Genomic DNA, 22,529 nt, shown 5'->3' with positions numbered 1-22,529 from the left:
GCCAAAGGCAAATGCTCAACCACTGAGCCACCCAGGTGTCCCCCAAGATAAATACTTAATGATCTGTTTATGTACAGTTTATTCATCTTGATAATGGTAGGCATCTTGCAAAGCTACAGCTTTGTAGTCTAGTTTTGATACAGACAATATAAATTCATGTTTAAAAAAGACAATCCAGGGGTCAGGGCTGGTTATATTAGTCAAGGGGCATCATTAGTCTGCTTCTGGTGATTCGACCTTGAGGTATACCGTCCCAGGAAGCATAGCAAGTCACTATTTAGAGACAAACAATAATAGCAAGAGGAATGTTTTAGTTATGTTTGAAAAATCTTTAAAACAAATAAAATAAAGGTCTATCACAGGTGTGTTTTTCTCTTCCCTGTTTAATATTACTAAATTGCTACATCACAATCAATTTAAAGGGCAGCCTGCGTGGCTCAGCGGTTTAGCGCCGCCTTCAGCCCAGGGTGTGAACCTGGAAAACCTAGGAAGAGTCCCATGTCGGGTTCCCTACATGGAACCTGCTTCTCCCTCTGCCTGTACCTGTGTCTCTTTCTCTCTGTGTCTCTCATGAATAAATAAATAAAATCTTTTTTTAAAAAAATCAATTTAAAGCCCTACTATTAAGACTCACTTAAAATAGCTGATGTTTTAGGGGCACCTGGGTGGCTTAGTCAGTTAAACAGTTGCCTTCTCTGCCTTTGGCTCAGGGCATGATCTCAGGGTCCTGGAAAGGACCCCAGGGTAAGGCTCCCTGCTCCCTCTGTCCCCTCCCCCTACTAGTGCTCTCCTCTCTCTCTTTCTATCAAATAAATAAATAAATAAAATCTTTTTTAAAAAAGGAAAAAAAATAGCTGACATTTTCATAATTAGTTAAGATTCCCTGGCTAAATGACATCACTTATTAGGAGCCTCTTGGAACCCAGAAGAGATGATTAAATGGGTCATAGAGCCCTTCTTAGAGTCAAAATAGAAATGTCCTACTATTATATCCTGAAGCACAGGGCACAGGGACCACATCTTTCTGGGTCTTTCTATATTCGAGAAGTATCTTGTATTCTCTTTTTTTAATTTCAGATTTATTGAGATATAAGTGACAAGACAATATGATACTTAAAGTGTCACATCGTTATCTTTTTTTTTTTTTTAGTAGAACCTTGAAGTTCTACTCTCAGTAAATTTCAATTATACAATAGTGTTAACAACTATAGTGGCTATGTATCACATCATTTCCTCAGAACTTTTCATCTTTTCGTTGAGAGTTTGTACCACTTTTCCAGTCTTTCCCTATTTCCCCCACCCCTCTTGCCCCTAGTAACCACTTTCCTATTCTATTAGTTTGACTTTTTTTTTTTTTTTAAGATTCCACATATAAGTGATACCAAGCAGTATTTGTCTTTCTTTGTCTTTCATTTAGCATAATGCCCTCAAGGTCTATCTGTGTTGTTGCAAATGACAGGCTTTCCTTCTTTCTTATAGTTGAATAGTATTCCAGTGTATATATTTATACCACGAATTTGTTATCCATTCATCCATTGATGGGCATTTAGGTTGTTTCTATATCTTCATTATTCTAAATAATGCTGAAGTGAATATGGGAGCACAGATATCTCTTCAATGTCCTGTTTTATTTTCCTTTGGCTATATACCCAGAAGTAGGATTGCTGTTATATTTTTAATTTTCTAAGGAACTTCCATACTGTTTTTCATAGAGGCTGAACCATTTTACATTTGTACCACACAAGGGTACAAGGGTTCCCTTGTGGCACACAAGGGTTCCCTTCTCTCCATATCCCACCAATAGTTATTATCATGTATCTTTTTTATAACAGCCATTCTAACAGGTGTGAACTGATATCTCATTGTGGTTTTGATCTGCATTTCCTTGCTAATTACTGTATTCATCCATTCTTAATTGGCTGCCCATCAGGGACCAGGCATTGTATTAGATCCTGAGAATGTGGTATAAACAAGATCCCTATTCTGGTGGAGGTCACACTAAAATGATACATACCCTGAGGAAAGGGAGTAGAGTGTTTTCAAAGGAGGTGACTGAGGGCACAGACCTGCTCAATCAAGACCTTCTCTAAGGCATTGACATTTGAAGCTGAAGAATCAAAGGAAACATCCATGCAAAGAACAGAGGCAGCAAGCACAAAGGCCTAAAGTGGACATGAGTGTGGGAGATTCTGGACACAGAAAGAAGGCCAGTGTGACCAAAGCATGGAGAGCAAAAGAAGAGAGTTACAAGGTCCACCTGAATCTGGAATATGTGTTCCAGAGAGAGCTCCGATAGGATACAAGGGCTTCAAAGTGTACTACTATGTCCTTCCTCTACTTGGCATAAGAAAAGTGAAGAATCATTGTTTAATTGGTGAAATTGATACGGAAATGTTGGGGTTCAGGGTGAACAGTCAAGAAAGAATTCTTGAGAAGTCCTTGAGGCAAAAAGGTGGTTTTATTAAAGCCCAGGGACAGGACTTCTGGGTAGAAAGAGCAGCCCTGGGGTCATGAGGAGTGGCCCATTACATACTTTCACATTGGGAAGGGGGTAGGAATAGCGGAAGTCTCTAAGGAATTTTGGAAGCAAGGTTTCCAGGACCTTGAGGGGCTAGCTCTGGTGAGGAAAAGGTCATTTAATATTGTCTAATAAAACCCAGTCATGAGACCCTTCAAATATGTATCAGTGGGCCATATGCTTGGAGAATGACTGTTAACATATATCTTGGAAGGATTGAGATAAAGAAAGTTTTCAAAGGAATTTTTATATGTTAAAGAAGACTTACAGGATCCTGGAGGTTGAGATAATGTTAAGCTAAGATTGCCTTTTGCTCTTAGCAAAGTATTAAAATCAAGGCAGCGGAGTTCCTAGAGGAAGGTCACTCTGCCTATTTCAAGGTCATTGCCTATTTCAAGACTTTTAAGCAGTAAGGAAATTTGATTTTTTCTTTTGCTTTTGTTTTCCACATCAAAATGAGTAGTTGAAGATGCAAGGGGGCTTCCATCCTTGTATGGATAGATGTAAGGAACTAGTGAACCCAGTAGCTCAAGGTCTTCAGGAATGTTGCTCGAGACACAGTCCTTCATCTGGTTCCTCAAACTTAGCAGAGGATTCTATCACCTGATTTAACCAGAAATTTAGTTGATCCTGCAGCTAAAATATTGCTGCATTTGCCAAATTGAACCTTTCATGCAGGGAACTTGTCAGTATGTCTATAGGTCAGAGGGCTGAAACTTTACCAAACTTACAAGTAGTGCTTACTAATAACTATATTTGTGGTGAAATTTGTTTGGAGACTTGCTTTCATTGTGATATATCATTTGTCATTAGTTACCAAGATCTCCCAATAAGATCTGACAATTGGAAAAAAGCAAGCTGACCTGGCCCAATTTGCCACAGCATGGTAAGGAGTTGAATTTTATTCTGAAGCATCTGATTTATATGACTAATATGTAGAGAATGAACTTGAGCACAGGGAGAGCAAGAGTGGAAAGAAGATGTCTAAAGGATGCTATTGTGGTAGCCCAGACAAGCAGGGGATGGTGGCTTAGATACAACTTTATGTTGGACTAGGGCAGTGGCAATGGTTCTCAGAAAAAAAATGGACAAATTCCAGATATAATTTGGAAGCAAAATCAATATGACTTACTGGTGGTTATGTTTGGAAGGTTAAGAGAAAGAGAAGGATTAGGATGATTGCTTGCATTTTAGCTTGAATAATTAGATGAAAGTACTGTTAACTGAGATAAGCATAAGAGGAAGAGATTTCAAATAGAAACCAGGAGTTCCATTTTAGACACTTTCAGTTTGAGAAGTCTACTAAACATATAAATGGGCTGGTCAAGTATGGACATTCACTCAATTATTATTTACTCAATGAATTAAATAAACATTTTTGTTTAAAGAGGATTAGTAATTTTCTTTGCTATGAATGACATTCAGTCAAACGGAGGCTCTTCCTTTCTCAAACTTTGTAGCATGTGTTAACTAAAATGTATACTCTAATTTAATTTAATGCATGTGGAAAGTATTATTGTGTTTACGAGTTCATAGGCCAAGTCCTAAATTCACTGAATGGGGATCTTCTAAGACAATCAGAACTTCTTAGAGTGCTAGAACCCAGAGACAGTGTCCAGGTTCCCATCATCCTTTGAGCATCTGGTTGCCCCTGAGCAACATGACCTGAGCAAGTGGCTCTGAAAATCAAATCTTCTCACCATTGCTCCTTCTTCAAATTGATCCGGCAAAGAAGAGATAGAACCTGTTTCCCACACATTTTGATAAAGATCTAGTTTAGCATATGGTAAGTGGGAGGTTTCTCAAGTATGGGCGATTACTGGTCTTGCCAATTCAATATGCTTTTATCTCAGGAGGCATTTTTTGCTGCAGAGGAGGTTGTGCTCCAGAACTGTAAGAAGTGAATGCACTGGTAAGCCGGAGTGGGCAAGCAAGGAGAAATCATAGGATATGATAAAAGCACTGCACTGGCATTCCTTGGTTGGGGGGGTAAGGAGAAGAGAACATTCTTCCATGATCTCTCCCTGGAGGTTTAGTAATGGTGTATTAAGACTGGGCAGTAGCTCTGTATACAATTGTGCCTCCTTCCTTGGGAGAAATAAAATCCCAAACTTCTCAAATGTTACAGATTCCAGAAGTCAGACAAATCTGTGAGCCTTAGAGAGCTGAGTAAATCAGAGAATATTGGAGGAAGGATGGTAGGTGTAAATAAGTGGGTAAAGTAAGAACATGTCTATAATTAGAATACAAGATTTGCTGAAATTGTAACAGATGAGAAAGACTGGGTAGACCAAAGCATTGCTCCCTTGTAACAGCACACAGGATGCAGAGCGGCCATAGTCCACCATTTCCAGTTCCCTTCACATTTCAGATCAGATACATGTACTTTCTTGAGCATTTAAGAATAAAATAAATAGAAACTTCTATAGGAAGTAAACTTTTATAGGAAATTGAGAGCTATGCAGAAAATATAAAACACATTCTTGGGGATCCCTGGGTGGCGCAGCGGTTTGGCGCCTGCCTTTGGCCCAGGGCTCGATCCTAGACACCCGGGATCGAATCCCACGTCGGGCTCCCTGGTGCATGGAGCCTGCTTCTCCCTCTGCCTGTGTCTCTGCCTCTCTCTCTCTCTCTCTGTGACTATCGTAAATAAATAAAAATTTTAAAAAATAAATAAATAAAAAATAAAAAAATAAAACACATTCTTAAGGCACAGTGTTTCTGAGCTTAAGAGGAATGGATTGAGATTAAATAAAGTTGACTCTAGTGTGTTTGCAATTGAAGCTCACATTCAGCCCCTGAATAATTTGAATAGTTCCTTGGCTAAGAGTTCACATCCAAGAGCTGAATATGTTATGCACGGAGCATAAAAGACCCAACCTTTGATTAATCTTTTCTGTTCAAACTTTTCACCACCACAAAGTACTTTCCAAACACAAGCATTCTTGGAAAAAGAGTGCATACTCCGTCAAGGAGCCAGAAAGAAGCAATCTCCAAACACTGAAAACACCACCTTCCCAAGTTCCAACTCCCTCTCTGGAGTCCAGGATTTGTAATGCTAATCTGAGTACCTTCTTCCATCCTGGAAAAAAGGGGAAAATATCAAAGTGATGGAGTTGAATATTCACTGTGGTGCTAAGAGAACATATTTTTCCAGCACTTTCCTTTCTTAACTCTTTCTTGGTATACAAATTTGTATGAATTTGCCGGGTATTTAGCATGATGACAAATGCTGCCAATTTCAGGCAACATTCCCAAGGGTTTTCATTCCGGGAGAAAAATCTCACTTATTACTTTACAATACCTGATTTTGTCCACGATACTGTAATAAATTACCAGCTTAGTTAAAAACTCAATCCAAATAGTTTGGATTTTGGGGGTCAAAACACCCAACGATTTGTTAGAAAATTTCACTTTGAATCCAGTTGCTTTTGCAAACTAGATGCAGTTGTTTTTCTCTGGAAACTACACATCTCACTAATGATTCAGTTAGTTCAAAAAAGATCTGAAAGAGACTTGGGTGTTGTGTTTCCAACTTACAGAATGCCTATCAGACTTGATCAATTACCTGGCATTACAATTACCTGATTTACAGTTGATAGTATCAGTGTACTGATCAGAAAAAAATATATTTTTTTAATCTGTCACTATAAAGCACTAGTTATTTACTATACTTTTGCCACTCAGGTAGACTCTGAAGCTGTAATAACTGACCAAAAATTTGCCTTAGTACCATTGTAGCTAGCCTAACTATTTGCTATTTCCTAATGATTTTCATTGTGTATTTCTTTTTTTTCTCCTCAAGATTTTATTTAATTATTTGAGGAAGAGAGTGTGAAAGAGACAAGGCTGGGTAGGGAAGCAGGAGGGTTAGAGGGAGAAGTGGACTCTGGGCTGAGCAGGGATCCCTACCCATTTTCCATCCCAGGACCCTGAGCTGAAGGCAGCTGCTTAACCAACTGAACTACCCAGGCTCCCCTTCATGGTTTCTTAGAACTTCCCATCTTCTGTACTTCCTGAGGGCTCTCTGATTAATACTGAAAATAGGCATACATTATTTTTCTTTGTTTGTGTATATATGTCAACTTTTTAAATCCAAAAGTTATAAGGTAAATCTGGGTTAGACTTTCTAAATAAGTGAATTTGTGGGTGCCTGGGTGGCTCAGTCAGATAAGCATCTGCCTTTGGCTCAGGTCATGATCCCAGGGTCCTGGGATGGAGCCCCACATTGGGCTCCTTGCTAAGCAGGGAGTCTGCTTCTCCCTCTTCCTCTGCCCCTCCCCCTTGCTCATGTTCTCTCTTTCTAATAGATAAATAAAATCTTTTTTAGAAAATAAAGTCCGTTTTCTCCCATGTTTATGAAAGATAACCTGTACTGCACATAAAATGACTATAATAAGTATTTTTAGGGGTCCCAACTTTTTCCAACTGATTTGGAATGCCATCTTTAACATATATTAAATTTAAAATTAAATTTCCATATCTACTATAATCTATTACCAAAATTTCTATCCTTCTCATTGATCTATTATTGTACCAATACAATACTATTTTACTTACTGTAATTTTAAAATGAGTGTTTGGTTCTAGAAGGAAACTTTTCTACTACTTTTCATTTTCAAAATTTGTCTATTCTTGCTTGCATATTTTTTACATGAACTTTAGAATCACTTCATTTATTTTTTTAAGATTTTATTTATGTATTCATGAGAGACAGAGAGAGAGAGAGAGAGAGAGAGGCAGAGACACAGGTGGAGGGGGGAGAAGCAGGGTCCATGCAGGGAGCCCGACGTGGGACTTGATCCCAGGTCTCCAGGATCACGCCCTGGGCGCAACACAGGTGCTAAACTGCTGAGCCACCTGGGCTGCCCGAATCACTTAATTTAGTTCCCATACTTTAAGAAAAATCTTGATTATATTTGTATTGGGATCACATTGAATTCATGGATTAAAATAAGGAGATATTTGTATGATGTTGGGTCCCCAGTTCTAGAATATAATAAAGTCTTTCCATTGGTCCTAGCCTTTTTCATATCTCCGGGTAGCATTTAAATTTTTTATGTAGATCTTTCACATTCTTTTTTTAAAAAATATTTTATTTATTTATTCATGAGAGACAGAGAAAGAGAGGCAGAGACATAGGCAGAGGGAAAATCAGGCTCCACGCAGGGAGCCTGAAGTGGGACTGGATCCAGGGACCCCGGGATCCTGAGCCACCCAGGTGTCCTGATCTTTCACATTCTTTAAACAGTTTTTTTTTTTATTTTTTTAAAATTTATTTATGATAGTCACACAGAGAGAGAGAGAGGCAGAGACATAGGCAGGGAGAGAAGCAGGCTCCACGCACCGGGAGCCCGACGTGGGATTCGATCCCAGGTCTCCAGGATCACGCCCTGGGCCAAAGGCAGGCGCTAAACCGCTGCGCCACCCAGGGATCCCGATCTTTCACATTCTTAAGTTTATTTCTAGATAGTTTCTATTTAATGTAGTTTATTTTGTCATTTGGAAATAGGAAAACTATTGATTTTTATGCTATACTTTGTGGTAAGGGCTTTATATTCACTATCTCATGAACTTAAACAACTCTATGAGATAGGTACTCAGTTACATCCACTCTGTAGATGAAAAAAAAAACAAGAATCAGAGGGATTAGTTAACTTGTCCAAGTTTACAGACCAGAAAGTGGCAGAGTGAGAATTTGAAATCAGAGCTATTTGGCTCCAAATAAAATGCAGGAGACTGAGAAAACAACTGTCTCTAGGTCCAGATTTTTGAGGGGCTCTAGCACCCTGTAGCTAGAGTAACCCAGGGAGGAGTTAACCATAATTAAAGAGGTTTGACTTAGATCAGATGATCCTCTGAAGGACACAAACCATTTGCACTCTGGAACCACCACAGTGCCACATGATTTCTCCTTAGCACATGTATGGATTCTTTTACTAATAAAGGAGGTACTAATTGCAAGCCTCAAACTTATTTGTGCAAGAAATACAATTATTTTCATTTTTATGTATCTCTTGTAATCTCTGCTATGGGCTCCCATTACACTTTATCCTAGTTTATTCTGTGTAGGCTCAGCTGAATCTGGTTTCCCTTAAAACATTTAAAGATTCCTCAGGCACATCATGATCTACTGAATTAATTCTACGGCTTCAGGACCCCATTTCCAGAATTGTTATTAAGTTCTATCACTATTAAGAAGTGGGTAAAAGGTCATCTAGTCATCATCCTTCCATATTGGCATTCTCTGAGATGCACACTATGGTCTTTTGTCTCAGGTGTCAATCTGTTCAGATTGCTGATCTAAATGAGTCACAGTTCTACCCTCATGGCCAGCCATCCTTCATCTATTCACATGGCCTTTCAGGAACATAGGGGAAAATCTAGATATTCTATTAGGGTTGCATATCAGACGCCAATATTTACTCCATTTCTCCTACATTATTTATTAGAGGGAGAGCCACAAGTTTTGCCATGCTTTTTGCTATGAACTGAATTGTATCTCCCTAAATTTCATATATTGAAGTCTTACCTCCCAATATGACTATATTTGGAGATGCAGCTTTGGGGAGTTAATGAAGGTTAATAAGTCATAAGGGTAAGGTTCTAATCTAATAGGATTAGAGGCCTTATAAGAAGATCGATCTCTCAGGCAGCCCAGGTGGCTCAGCGGTTTAGTACTGCCTTTGGCCCCGGGTGTGATCCTGGAGACCCGGATCCAGTCCCACATCGGGCTCCCTGAATGGGCCTGCTTCTCTCTCTACCTGTGTCTCTGCCTCTTTCTCTCTGTGGGTCTCTCATGAATAAATAAATAAAATCTTAAAAAAAAAAAATTCTCTCTCTTTCCAGGCACATGCACAGAGGAAAGGCCACATGAGCATACAGTGGGAAGGTGGCCATCTACAAGCCAGGAAGGGAGACCTCACCAGAACCCAACCATTCTGGCACCCTATCTCAAATTTCAAATTTTCAGCCTCTAGAACTGTGAGAAAATAGATTCCTATTGTTTAAGCCACCTAGTCTATTAGTTATGACAGCCTCAGCAAACTAAGACACCCTTGGACTCCAATTAGTAATATCCTTACTCTCAAATTATCCATATAACATCTATCTGTGGTTTATATTACTCTTCACCTTCCCTCTCTCCACCCTCTACTCCCCAAAAAAGCTCAGAACAGAGCCTCTTTTGCACTATCTCCTCCCACAAACAACATAGATGGCTTTTGCTTTCTTGCTTCTCCAAGAATCTTATCTAACAGAAAAGAAGAGGGGTGATAAAAACTGGAACCACTTGATGACATATTATTTCTAAGGCTATACCTAGATCTTTGCTTCTGAAATCTAAAGACAAGATTCACTTTCAGCAGCAGCAACTTTTCTTCAAGACAGTTGTTGCTTGTGGCTGGTTATTCAAATAAGGACAGGAGATAGGATAACAGAAAATATTAGGTTAAAAATCTAATTATCATATTGTAGTAAGTTTTTAAAAAAGATTTTATTTATTTATTCATGAGAGACACACAGAGAGAGACAGAGATGCAGAGATAAAGGCAGAGGGAGCCTGATGTGGGATTCGATCCTTGGACTCCAAGATGACACCCTGAGCCGAAGGCAGACGCTTAGCCGCTGAGCCACCCAGGTTTTTATATCTGAGCATAGGTGAATGAAAGTGTCAAAGCTGTAACAATATTATAATTGAATTACTTGGTCTTTGAGGTTGTAAGGGACACCTCACCCAGACTACCTAGGATGATGGGAGTTATTAGTGAGAATACCCCAAAATAAATTAATGCAGAAAACTCTCTTCACAGCCAAACAGACTTAGACAGAAGTAAAATATTATAATTCATTTTGTGCATATACCTAAAGTTCTAGCAACCCAACAGAAATGAGTGTGACACAATGCTTGTCATCATCTCAAAAGCAGGTGTCCACTGAAACCCCAGTCCTGTGAAATGGCTATTCTTTACTCTTAGAATTTCTCTATCTCTGCTTATTTTTCTTGGCTTCCTCTGTCTTAATGTTCTTCTGTTTCATATGCCTCAAGAAAGTGTTTCAATGGGTTAGTTGGTCCTATTTGATGAGGATCAAATAGAACCCACCATTTGGCAGTGTTCTCATGCCAGCTTACCTTATAGGCTTCAGCCTTCCTAATGTTCAGGCTATCAAATGTTGCAAACCAGCCACATTGGAGAATAAATAGACAAAAGATGAATTTTGCTCACTGCACATTGTTTTATGAATTTGAGTCAACATTGAAAAACTAGAAGATTTTACAAAAATCAGAGTTCTGTCTTTTCCTAAAGAATCAAAATTGGCAACAATGTGGCAAGTGAATTCACAACCTAAAATTGAGTCAATCAGCCTGAGCTGAATTGTGACTTTTCCTGGTAGTCAGAGCATGCTATCTCCAGCCTAGCAGTCCCCACCACTCATGCAATATGTGCTGAAGGGCTGGATCTGCTTCTTTCAGTTACTGTCTGGCATAGGAGGTGTCTGAGTCTGAGACTTTTGTGACCTCTGTCCAGGAGAGTTGATTCTGGTCTAAGTGGTTGTGACCAGCATTGACAGAGTCATGGGACACAAAAGAAAGAATGACAATTATGTGAAAGGAGTTGCCTCTATTTCTCTCAGAAAAGGCCTCTTCAGTGAATCAAGTACTTAAGAGTTTCAGAAACCGGCAATTTCCTGAAAACTTTCTGAAAGAGAACAGTGCAATGATCGTTCAGGCCTAGAGAGACTCTGACAACCTGATCAGCTCCCATTACTGAGCTCCCACTTTTTATTTCTCATATTTAAAATCTAAGTACTGTCCTTCATTCTTTCTTCTCTTAGGACTTTTCTAGAATAAGGGATATCAAATACCAGCACTGAGGCATTCTTATGTGTTAAAAGTCTTGAAAGAGTAAAGTGTGTTTCTTGTGTATTGTTTCTCAAGCCCTCCCTTTGAATGCTTTTCCTTTCTAGTGGTCAGTTTTCTAGTGGCCACCCCTTTATATAATATTAGAATCCTTCCTGGGGTGCCTGCCTGGCTCAGTCGGTCGAGCATGTGACTCTTAATCTCAGGGGTTGTGAGTTCAAGCCCCACATTGGATATAGAGATTACTTAAAAATAAAATCTTTAAAACACACACACACACATACACACACACACACACACGCATATATGAATCTAATTAACTAAATCTCTCAGCTTGCCAGGTTAAGCCCTCAGATCTTGAAAATATTTTCACCATCCTTACCTATAGTAAAATGCAACAGTAATTAACATTCAGATTTAAATATAATCTAATAGGCTTTGAGATTGTACAGAGCCACCCAGATAGCAGCACTATAAGATCCTGAATCATCAAATATGATTTTGTGATATATTTGAACATTTCTAAAGGAAAGTAAAATGCATTTGAGAATATTTTCCATAACAGGAAAAGTAAGTAAATTTACATCCTAATCTTTGATTAATCAGAAAATTTTGTTGACCAGATAACACATTTTCCTAGGTATGTCTGTTAAATTTACATTACTAAGATTAAAAGTCTTAGATCAGAAGCTGCTAACTCAATGACTTTGAGAATGAGGATGCCATGAAGCTTGGGAAGATCACATCTACCTAAGACCTAGCATTTTTTATAGTGGGATCTGGTGAAATGAATCCCAAGAGTATTTTTAATGAGCCTAAGCATACTTAATCCAGGGAGTGCCTACTTCAGGATGAGTGACATGCTCCTGCTTCTACAGGGATGAAAGTAGGTATGTTACTATCCTGGATCTATTAACCTCTTAATAGTTAACCTCCATTAACCTCAACTCTTCTTCTAACTCTAAACTTCCAACCTAGGAAATTGTCTTTTTGAGTTGCCAATTGCCTGGTCTCTTTAAGATGTAACATCACAAAAAACAAAAAAAAGTAATATCACTTCCTTTACACCATTCCAACTTATTCCTATCCTCCAACACAAATACTCAGCTGTGAGCTAGGAGCTAGCTAGCCCCTTTCCTTTCAATTACGTTTGTCCATAGGAAGTAGGATTTGCATATTACAAGGATAAGAGGAATTGGAAGGAGTTTGATCCTGACATTCTTCCAGAAAATCAACTGTAAAACATATTCCTTCTGTGATTGAGTCTCTGAATTCTAATTCTTCTCATTTCTTAAAATGTATTTATTCCCAGAAATTTTTTTTGGCCAGGAGAACACTGATATAGGTGGCATCTGAATCTGCAACAGAATGGATGTGTAGTCCACAAAGTCACTGGCCAACTTTCTAAGTCATCTTTTCCTCCTTCATGCACTGGGGAAATGAAGCATTTACTTTAATCACAAGGTAGGAACTTGGAAGTAGAAAGGTTATTATATTTTACTATAAACTCAGTTCAAACATTGATTCTTCCAGTTAACTGTTAGTAGTAACCTTGGTAGAAGGAATTTATCCTTTCTGCTTCCCCATGTGCCAAAGAGGGATAGTAATTACACATCATATAGTTTTACAAGGATTAAACAGGATGTATATGTGTCCAGCATATTGGGGGAGTCAGTGAAAACTAACTCTACTATCCAACAGCATCTAGCAGGGTGCTAAGCACAGAGAAGGGAGCTCAGTTGTTTTTTGTTAATATGTTCCATCTATTCTCTATGTCTCTCATGAATAAATATATAAAATCTTTAAAAAAAAAAACCCACCAAAAAAAAATGTTACATCTATTGATTACTTTCTGCTTGACTTGATCTTTTTACACATCATCGCAATCTTTTTCTACAAAGTGTTTTATTAGGACTCTCTAAGCTACCAGCGAGGAAAGTCCAATTTATTGCCATATTTTAGAGATAAGGCATTTATCTAAAAAAGAAGACTTAATGGGTATTATGCCAGGGAACCAAGTGTGAATTTTTTTCTATAAAGTGGGCTAGGATTATTTCCCAGGACTCCAGGCCACTAGAGAAGCTTTTCGAAAACTTGCCCTGCCTGGTCATTTCCCAGCATAGGCAAGTATAATAGTGCAGCCTGTCCCACAAGCCACCAGGCAAAGCCCATTCCTCTCCATGTTGATCAAAATAGGGCTTGAAAGCTTCCCTTCCATTCAAGCCCCTCTTCCTGCATTCTCTGCTTTGTAAGTTAAGAGATTTCTCTTGAGATGCTGATTTGTACTTAAAAAAAAAAAATGAACTTATGCTTGGAAGGCTTGCTGCAATATTATATGATGATGTAATTATTTATGTAGTCGTGGCTGAGCCTATAGAAGCCAAAAGCTTTAAAATCTATATCTGCAGTTATAGATTTAGACAGCACTCCCCCACGTCATTTACACACACAAACACACATACCTCTCAAATATTCTCTTTAAGCTTCAGACCACTTTTTGATGTAATTGTGTTCTATTTTGACATTCTTGAAGCAGCCCGAGTGAAGCTTAAGATTAAAATCACAAGTCTTGCAGTTCAGACAGAGAATAAAGTATAAATGCTGAAGGTGATCTCATGTGCTCAGAATTAAGCCTTTAAAGGTCAAGTTGACTTAAAATATGGACCAAACAATGTAGCATTTAGAAAAGGAGCTTTCTTTACCCATTTTTAACTAACGCAATGAACGATATTTCCAGCTTTATTATTAACAATGCTGGTTAAGCAATGCATTTTTTCCATGCCATTTCCTCTTTTTAATTTGGGAATATGACTATTTGTAAAAATAAATATGCAGTAAATGATGGTAATAAATTATGATCACAGTCTGCTGACTTAGAATAAAGGAAGCCGAGAACAGTATATTGACCATTTCAGGTTCTTAATTTGTGGAATTTTTATGTAAGATGAATTTAACAACTCCTTAAAAGTTAAAAATAATTTCTGCTTCTATTATTTTTATACTTGCAGGGTCTAGGTCAGTGGCAATAACAAGGAGGTAGTTTGGAGGGGGGCTTTAATTAGCCCCTCATAACCATCATCAGTCTCCCATCATAACTGCCTGAAACAGAATCCAACCAAGGTAGAGCATTGTGTATACTATTCAAACTTAGCTCCAAACAAGTCCCCAGGCTGCTTTTTCCAATAGATCCTATCTTGACAGTCTAGAGACACCACTGGTCTGAATATCTCTATTTATATCCTTCCAATAACCATCATTCTGCCTTTTAAGAGTTTATGTCATAGTTTGGCCCTAAGAGCAGGGAGGTGGGGAGCCCACACACAGAGAGAGAAAACAAAAGAGCCATTTTGCACAAGGGACTCATTTGCACAAAAGTGTTAGACCACTGTGCACCATGATCTGAGTTGAGCTACATAATTCTTCTGGGCCTCAATTTCTCTACCCATAGAATGCAGGACTTAAAGGGACTGATCTCATAAATCCTTTGCAGTGCTCTGAGCCTCAGATTCCTAGTCTCAAGTATCTGAATTTGGATTGCTTAGCAACTCCTGCTCCTGTATACCTGGGTCCCTTTTGTTATCTTTAACCATTTCTCCACAGGAAATGAAAAACTCTAGCAGGATAATTACAAAGAACCACGCCTAGATGCTACCCCGGTGGGGAAAGTCAGAAAGCCACCTAGCTGGCACCCCTCCATCACCCCACCACCACCAGATGAAAAGCTATCTGGAGTGGAGACCGCCTGAAGAGTTGCACGTTCAGCAGGAGAAGTTGGGTAAGATCGTAGGAAGCAAACCACTCGGCTTATCTTAAGTCTCACTTTCTTCCTTCCTTTACTCATGGTCAACAGTAGAAACAAAGGGAACTGTTTCCGAAGTAAAGTTCTTGGCTTTTTGTTTTCCCCTCACCAAAGGGACTTTTCTGGAGAAGGAGAAGGGAGTGCAAAACAAAGAAGGAAACAAAGGACTTGAACTGGCTTACAGAAGGACTCCCACTCAGGCTTAGAAATGTGGGTTCTGTATACGCAACCCAGCATCCCCTGCAGGAGCCTGAGGTGGTGGTGCTCCCAGGCAACTGGGGGAGGGGAAAGTAAGCCTGGGGGTCAACAAACTGCCAGCTCCCTTAAGTAGATCTAATTATGACTGCTTACTTCAAAAAGAGGATTTAACCTAAAGCAGATTTAGCAGGGTAGTTTCCAAAGGGCAGCAGGAATCCCTGGCCTGACCTTTGAGAAAATCCTCTAGGCTTCACCGCCCTGGGGAACTCAGCAAGCCAGTCATGGTGGACTCCTCAGGTCACAGAGAAATTCAAGGATTCCAACTTAAGTTATCAGGATCAGGGTCCTAGTGGGGGTGTTTGATTTAGTATAAGGGATGTCTGACAGGGCGTGCCCACCGCAGACTGTGCACTGGTGGTCAATCAGAGGACTGATAGGGGAAAAACATTTAAGACAAAAAATATAAAGCACTAAGGCATAACCTGTTAAGTCAAAAATATGATTTCAAAACCTTAAGGGGGTTTGGTATGTAAGTGAGTATCAAAGGTCTCTTAGTGAATTCTTATCTGAGACATGAAAGTTTGCTGAAGCATCCCAGTAGTGCTACAGATCAAAGTATCAAAAGCATGTTAAGATAATTTAAAAAAAATATTTACTTCAATTTTGAGAACCCTCCACACAGTGCTTTGCTCAGGAGAAACGGTTGCTGGAGTTGTTTTAGTAAAATCAGACACTCCAAAAGGGTACAGAGGATTGGAAGTGTTCATCTAGATAGAGTTGATCAACCTGAAGTTAGTAAATAAACACATCTGGAGTAGGCTCATTGTATAATATAAAAGTACTTTGTGAACTATAAAGCTCTTCATCGTGTGTTATGATTTCAATTACTCACACAGAACACAAAAATTAGCAATACAGAAAAAGAAAGAAAAGGAAACAGCGTGGATCTGGATAATACAGTTTCTCCATCTATGCACTTCATGCAACTAATGAATCACTGAACTCTACCTCTGAAACTGATAATACACTATATGTTAATTAATTGAATTTAAATAAAATTTCTTTAAAAATAAAAATAAATAAGCTAACAACTCTGTACGTGAACTAGTGCCACCTTGGGCATTTAGCTTACATGGGAAACTGTAGAAAAGACAAGTGTGTCTGGTTCTATATCAAATAATTTACAACATGATTGGAAAACAATCCACACAGGTGTTCTTCAAAATTATTTGATTTCAGATATTTTAAGAAGTCACTATCAAACAAGCTATGCTCCTTTACCTGACCACATGCCAACACAGAACACCTAACCAGAGGGCTGTTGTAAATATTCATAATTTACACTGTCAATCAAACTTTGTTTTCAAGATCTGTGCTTGAGGGTGGAAAGTTCATAGAGACTGAGGAAGTGGAGTTTATTCTCACTGCGTGGTTACCCAAAAAATGTCAAATTAGACCATTCATTTGTTCAAACATGAAGCTGATAAACCTGAGTTTACGGGAACAGAAGACAGGTTTAAAGAATTTGAAAGTATTGTACATGACACTCCAGGAAAGAGAACTTTGTTCTCTTTTCCAGAAACTTCTTCTTCCCCAAGGGATGTGCCAAATCCAATAAGTAAAAATTACCAATAGTTTTTAAAATTACCAATATTTTAAAAAATTGAACAAAAACCTGTTCTGCTTCATGCTTTTATTTACTCTTACTATGACAGCTTTTTCTTATAAGCAAACTAATCCTGGAAAACCAGATCTCTTTTTTGTAACTATAAATATACAATAAAGCTAGGATTAGTAAAGCTGTTCCCAGGTGGCTCTTAATTTGCAAGTCCTAAACACAGAAGCAGACACACTTGGTAACTCAAAGCATCAGGATTGAATGTCACTGGTTTCAAAGATTGTGGAATACACAGACATAACCATTCAGCTGAGGAAAGAAAAGGGAAAGAACAAGAAAAAAGAAGATGCTGAAAAAACTGGAGTGCATAGAAGAGTTAATTACACAGCTTCTCAAGATGGAGTCTACTTCAAATGCGGTGATCCCCAGTCTGAGAGACCCACCTGCCAGGACAGATAACAATGCTCAACATGCAGAGCTTTTTAAAATTTTGTGTTGGTTCTGTTTTTGTTTCTTTTTCACTGAATTTACGTGATCCTTAGAAAGCAGATAGTTCTAGTCATTGAGCAATTTATACAAACCAAATAAACTAAATATCAATTTATACAAATTTATACGAGCCAAAGATTTTCTGTTGTGAAATTGTGATATTACGAAGGAATAGGATTCATTTTAAATGTTTAAGCTTAATAATTTGTCTTCCTGAATCAGTGGATTTCAACCACTTACTCAGGAAGTAGAAGTAGATTACTTCCCATAGAAGGACATGAGTAGAGAGGCTTTGCAAATGTAGATGCTTCACTGATCATATAGAAGCTCCCTGGGTTTGTTTCCAGCTGTACAGTTATTTGGCTTTGAACATCCTACAGGGAATCTGGTGTCCCACTCCTGTGCACCCCCTAAACCTGTTCCCATGGATAATTCCAGGTGAAAGTCTGTCTCACTTTCTACAAGCTGCTGAGATCACAAGCCCCTCGAAAATCAGAGTTGGAACCTGGGCACCTGTCTGCGATGTCGCTGGATGCTAGGTTGATTCTTGACAAGAGGCGCAGAGGCAAAAGGACTGCAGGCACCTCAGTGTGCCTGGTGGCATGTGTGCACATTACCTCTCCCGCTCCTGCTCCAGCAGGTTGGTGAAGTCGTCGCTCTTGTTCATGTAGTCAGTGTGCTTGTGCTTCTCGCTCTCTAACTCGTACACCGTGCGCCTGTGGCACTTCTCTGCCAGCAGCAGCTGCTCTAGCATGCGCCGGTACGTCTCTTTTTGTTTTTCCTCGAGTCTGTCCAGCTGAGTAAACAAACATGAGAGCAAGCTTAATATTTTATTTGATTTGCATATGACTCCAAATATTATATTGGTCTACTGATTTATTATCCGAAGGAGAGAACATTGAGTCTGGTGTTCTCTGTCATCTTCCCCGTTCCATCATTTTGTCTAGGCCAGCTGGCTTTGTAAACTAACCCAAATAAGGCTGTGGTAACTTCTGGCCTTCTAGCCCTTTTTCTGTGAACAGATGGTACAGCTTCTAAACTTTTGAGAGAACAAACTCTTTCACCATTTCCGTGAGATGGCACAAAACCCTATGCTTAGGAAGAAAGAGGATAATAGCCTTCCTGCTCTCAGAAAAATTAAGAGCTCAGCATGTACCTGTACCAAACTTCTCCCCTGAGAAGTCATTACCATCAACACAATCTTTTTTTTTTTTAAGATTTGCAGTTACATGCACTTCTAGGAAAACTATAGGAGGGATCTACAGTCCTCTCTCTTCAAGATATGCTAAGTTTTAGGGGGATTTCAGAGCTTAACAGGGAACGTATATCTCAGACTAAAAGAGATGCTGTCAAATATTATTACAGGACCTTTAAAAAATATTTATCTATCTATCTATCTATCTATCTATCTATCTATCTATCTATCTATTTATTTATGAGAGCATGTGAGCATGAGCCCGGCAGTGGGGGTGGGGAGTGGGTGGGGAGAGGAGGGGAATGTCAAGCAGTCTCCCTGCTGAGTGTGAAGACTGTCACAGGTCTGGGTCTCACAACCCAGAGATCATGACCTGAGCCCAAAATCAGGAGTCTGATGCTTAACCGACTGAGCCACTCAGTTGCTCCTATTACAGGACTTTTTGTGGTATCTCTCTGGCCAGGTTCTAAGATCTTTAAGGGGTGCCTTGATTATGTGTTTAGTTCCTACTGCCAAGCACAGAACTTGGAACAAAGTAAGTGTTCAGTAAATGTTTGTTAAATTGGACCAAATCTTGCAATATTGACAGTTCCCCATCCTACTCTCCTCTTCAAACTATAGTTTAGGGTTTCTCAACTTCAGTACTATTGACATTTCAGGCCAAATAATTCTTTATTTTGAGTGGCTATTTTGTGTACTGGAAGGTATATAGTAGCATCCTTGGCCTTTGCCCCATAGGTGCCAGTGGTACCACCTTCAACTGTGACAAACCTATTATCAGACGCTGCCAAATGTCCCTTGGAGGGCAAATCACCTCTACCATCACCCCTTGAGAACCTTGTTTTAGTTGAAACGGACATATTTAAAATTCATTCTCAATCCACAACCTATTCCCTGAAATCTAACACAGTAATTCCATGTGGTATCAGCATCAGAGTTTTTCCCCTGGTTCTCCATATTTGTCCCTTAGTCAGATGGATGATCTGAGGTTCCCTCTGTAGTTGTATGGGATCTCCATTGTGAATGGAGGCCCCAAATAAAAGAGATACCATCACCCACATAATCCTCAGCATTTCTGACCAGATCTCCATCCCTTTGTGTAAGAGCTGGTGACCAGACAGACTGGTAGAGAACACCAGGTTAATTGGTGGCTATAATATTTGATACCATTAGGAATTGACAAATTGTACTTTTATGTGTTCTGATAAATTTCTATAATCTTTTTTTTTTTTTTAATTTTTTATTTATTTATGATAGTCACACAGAGAGAGAGAGAGAGAGAGAGAGGCAGAGACACAGGCAGAGGGAGAAGCAGGCTCCATGCACCGGGAGCCCGACATGGGATTCGATCCCAAGTCTCCAGGATCGCGCCCTGGGCCAAAGGCAGGCGCTAAACCGCTGCGCCACCCAGGGATCCCAAATTTCTATAATCTTAAAGGGACAGTTTGTACAAAAGATTTCCTTCATGGGAATATCTTCCTATTATAAAATATTCTCTCCAGGAACTTTTCCATCTTCCTACTATGTGATTTTCATCATATATTATAGAATTTGTCAAGTATTTCTAAAATATCATCATCATCATCAATGTAGAAAGAGCAACTCTTTCCCTTTTTTGATCCTTTCTACTTTATCATGAATGAAGTAGGACCCACTTTCTTTTTGAAAGCATTTGAAAGAGTAGCTTCTGCCTGCTTCTTTTTTTTTTTTTTAAGATTTTATTTATTTATTCATGATAGTCTCACAGAGAGAGACAGAAAGGCAGAGACACAGGCAGAGAGAGAAGCAGGCTCCATGCAGGGAGCCCGACGTGGGATTCGATCCCGGGTCTCCAGGATCGCGCCCCGGGCCAAAGGCAGGCGCCAAACCGCTGCGCCACCCAGGGATTCCTGCCTGCTTCTTCATACCCTCCCCCATTCTTCCCTAAGGAAGGAGTGGTGACTTATTTGAAAGTTGTAACCCAGCAATTGCAGTACTAGGTATTGACCCAAAGCACATGCAAATACTGATTTGAAGGAGCACATGCATCCCAATGTTTATAGCAGCATTATCAACAATAGCCAAACTATGGAAAGAGCCCAAGTGTCCATCAACTAATGAATGGATAAAGATATGGTATATACATACAAAGGAATATTACTCAGTCATCAAAAAGAATGAAATCTTGCCATTTGCAACAATGTGGAGAGAGCTAAAGAATAAAATGGTAAGTGAAATAAGTCAGTCAGAGAAAGACAAAGACCATATGATTTCACTCATATGTAGAATTTAAGAAGCAAAACAAGGGAAAGGAGAAAAAAAAAGATAGTTGTATTTGGGATAGGGAACTAATAAGCAGCTCAGCATTTTCATTTCTTAGTTTTTGCTCTGCCTGCCATAAAATGGTCCATTGTGCTCTGAAGGCCCAAACTCCCCTCAAGTGGTTTCTCCAAAGTCTAGAAGGGAAAGCAATAGAAAGCCCGGTGGTATTCATCTATCTATTCAGATCAATAATAAAACTAATTATTTAACTCATCTATCCAACTCCTGTAGTTACCCCTCAATCTCTTTGAAGAACGCTGGAGAGAAAGATGGGGACATTATTCATAGAGTAGCTAAGATACTCAGAAAAATAGACACTGTGAGGGCATCTGGAGAAATACAGCTTATGTTGATAGTGAGTATTCTAAGGGAGCCCATGGAGAAGGGAGACCTTAGCTTTAGTACGTCCTGTCCATGTGGGGCTTTGGGACTGGTTTGTTCTCAGCAGCTACAGTCCTGAGGCTGGCTCACTGGAGCAGTTGCTGGGGTCTCAGTAAGCAATGTTCCCCTCAACTACACTAGTACAGCTTGACCCCAGCACTGATCACATAATCAGGAAAACAGTCTTTTCTCTCTTAATGCACTGAAAGGATGCTGCTACACTGGCATGCCACTGTTTTTCACACTAAACTGCAGACCCAGACTTGTGACTGCAGAGGTCACAAATTCCTCTTTAGCAATAAAGTATTAGAGTGTGAGGATTTAGCTTTCAATTTTAAATTTTAGATGTAAAAACCAACATAGGTAGCAAGAAATCAGCTGTATGATACTCTTTTTCTTGTTATTTTGTTTGGAACTACATAGAGCTTCCAGGAGAGAACTTAGGTGGGCTAACCTCTTTCTTGGATCTATGTGGCTTGTCTAGAGGTTCTGAAGACCATCTCCATAACTATGGGCTCTGTAGATTCATTAATCCTGTACACTGTGTCCATGACTTTTGGTTTTTAGGATCCAAACTGTGGTTCAACCATAGAGGAATGGTTGCTTTTATTAATGAATGGTGAAAGTGAAATGGGAACCTACTACTTTAGAAATACAGCTCCCACTTGAACAGAGGTAGAAGGAAAATTAAATGAGATCATCATCTTGCTAAGAGTAACATGGGCGTGGACTATATTGGGTCATTTTGCTTGAGATAAATTGACTGTGGAACCAAAGATTTTCTTGTATTTTTAATATTTAGGCATGTGAGGTTGGTATCATGATAATTGCATGTGTTCTAATAATTCTTTAGACTCTTTGATAAAAGGGGGTCAGGGGGACTTTAGGATGTAGTAGTTAAACTTTGAAAATGCTTAAGATTAAGGTCCCTCTGGCTAAGGCTAAGTAGAATAAGAACTGGGAAGGAAAGAAACTGAAACCTTGATTTCTTAGGAATTTTGCATAAGAATTTTGAACTTTGATAAACTGGACTTTCATTCATAAAGAAGCTCAGGGGGATTTAATATATGCTGCTTGATTTTTCCCCAGATTTTGGAAAGGCAGGGAGTCTACCACATGGGGTTCATTGCTTAACCTCTGGTGAGTTCTATTGGATAACTTCATTGGTCC

The 22,529-nt window shown here is 39.2% G+C and overlaps 1 protein-coding gene and 1 long non-coding RNA gene across 5 annotated transcripts in view; one reads left to right on the top strand and one right to left on the bottom strand.

Annotated features, from left to right (window-relative positions):
- The window catches only part of FILIP1 (filamin A interacting protein 1), a 206,666-nt gene that overhangs the window by 42,548 nt on the left and 141,589 nt on the right, over positions 1 to 22,529 (bottom strand). For all 4 annotated transcript variants that reach the window (XR_012033963.1, XR_012033964.1, XM_072832319.1 and 1 more), the window contains exon 4: positions 18,100 to 18,278. Coding sequence is in view for 2 of the 4 variants with exons in the window: in XM_072832319.1 (XP_072688420.1) it covers positions 18,100 to 18,278 (179 nt within the window). In the remaining 2 variants the exon portion in view is untranslated. The remainder of the gene's footprint in view (positions 1 to 18,099; positions 18,279 to 22,529) is intronic.
- On the top strand, positions 1,351 to 18,273 carry LOC140636756 (uncharacterized). The gene is made up of 3 exons (XR_012033968.1): positions 1,351 to 4,304; positions 14,979 to 15,153; positions 17,921 to 18,273. It is a non-coding gene; the product is annotated as an uncharacterized lncRNA (long non-coding RNA).

This window comes from Canis lupus, chromosome 7, assembly GCF_048164855.1.
Source record: "Canis lupus baileyi chromosome 7, mCanLup2.hap1, whole genome shotgun sequence".
NCBI classification, from domain to species: domain Eukaryota; kingdom Metazoa; phylum Chordata; class Mammalia; order Carnivora; family Canidae; genus Canis; species Canis lupus.
Note: the sequence above shows the minus strand (reverse complement) of the source record. Positions and strands in the feature narration are given on the sequence as shown.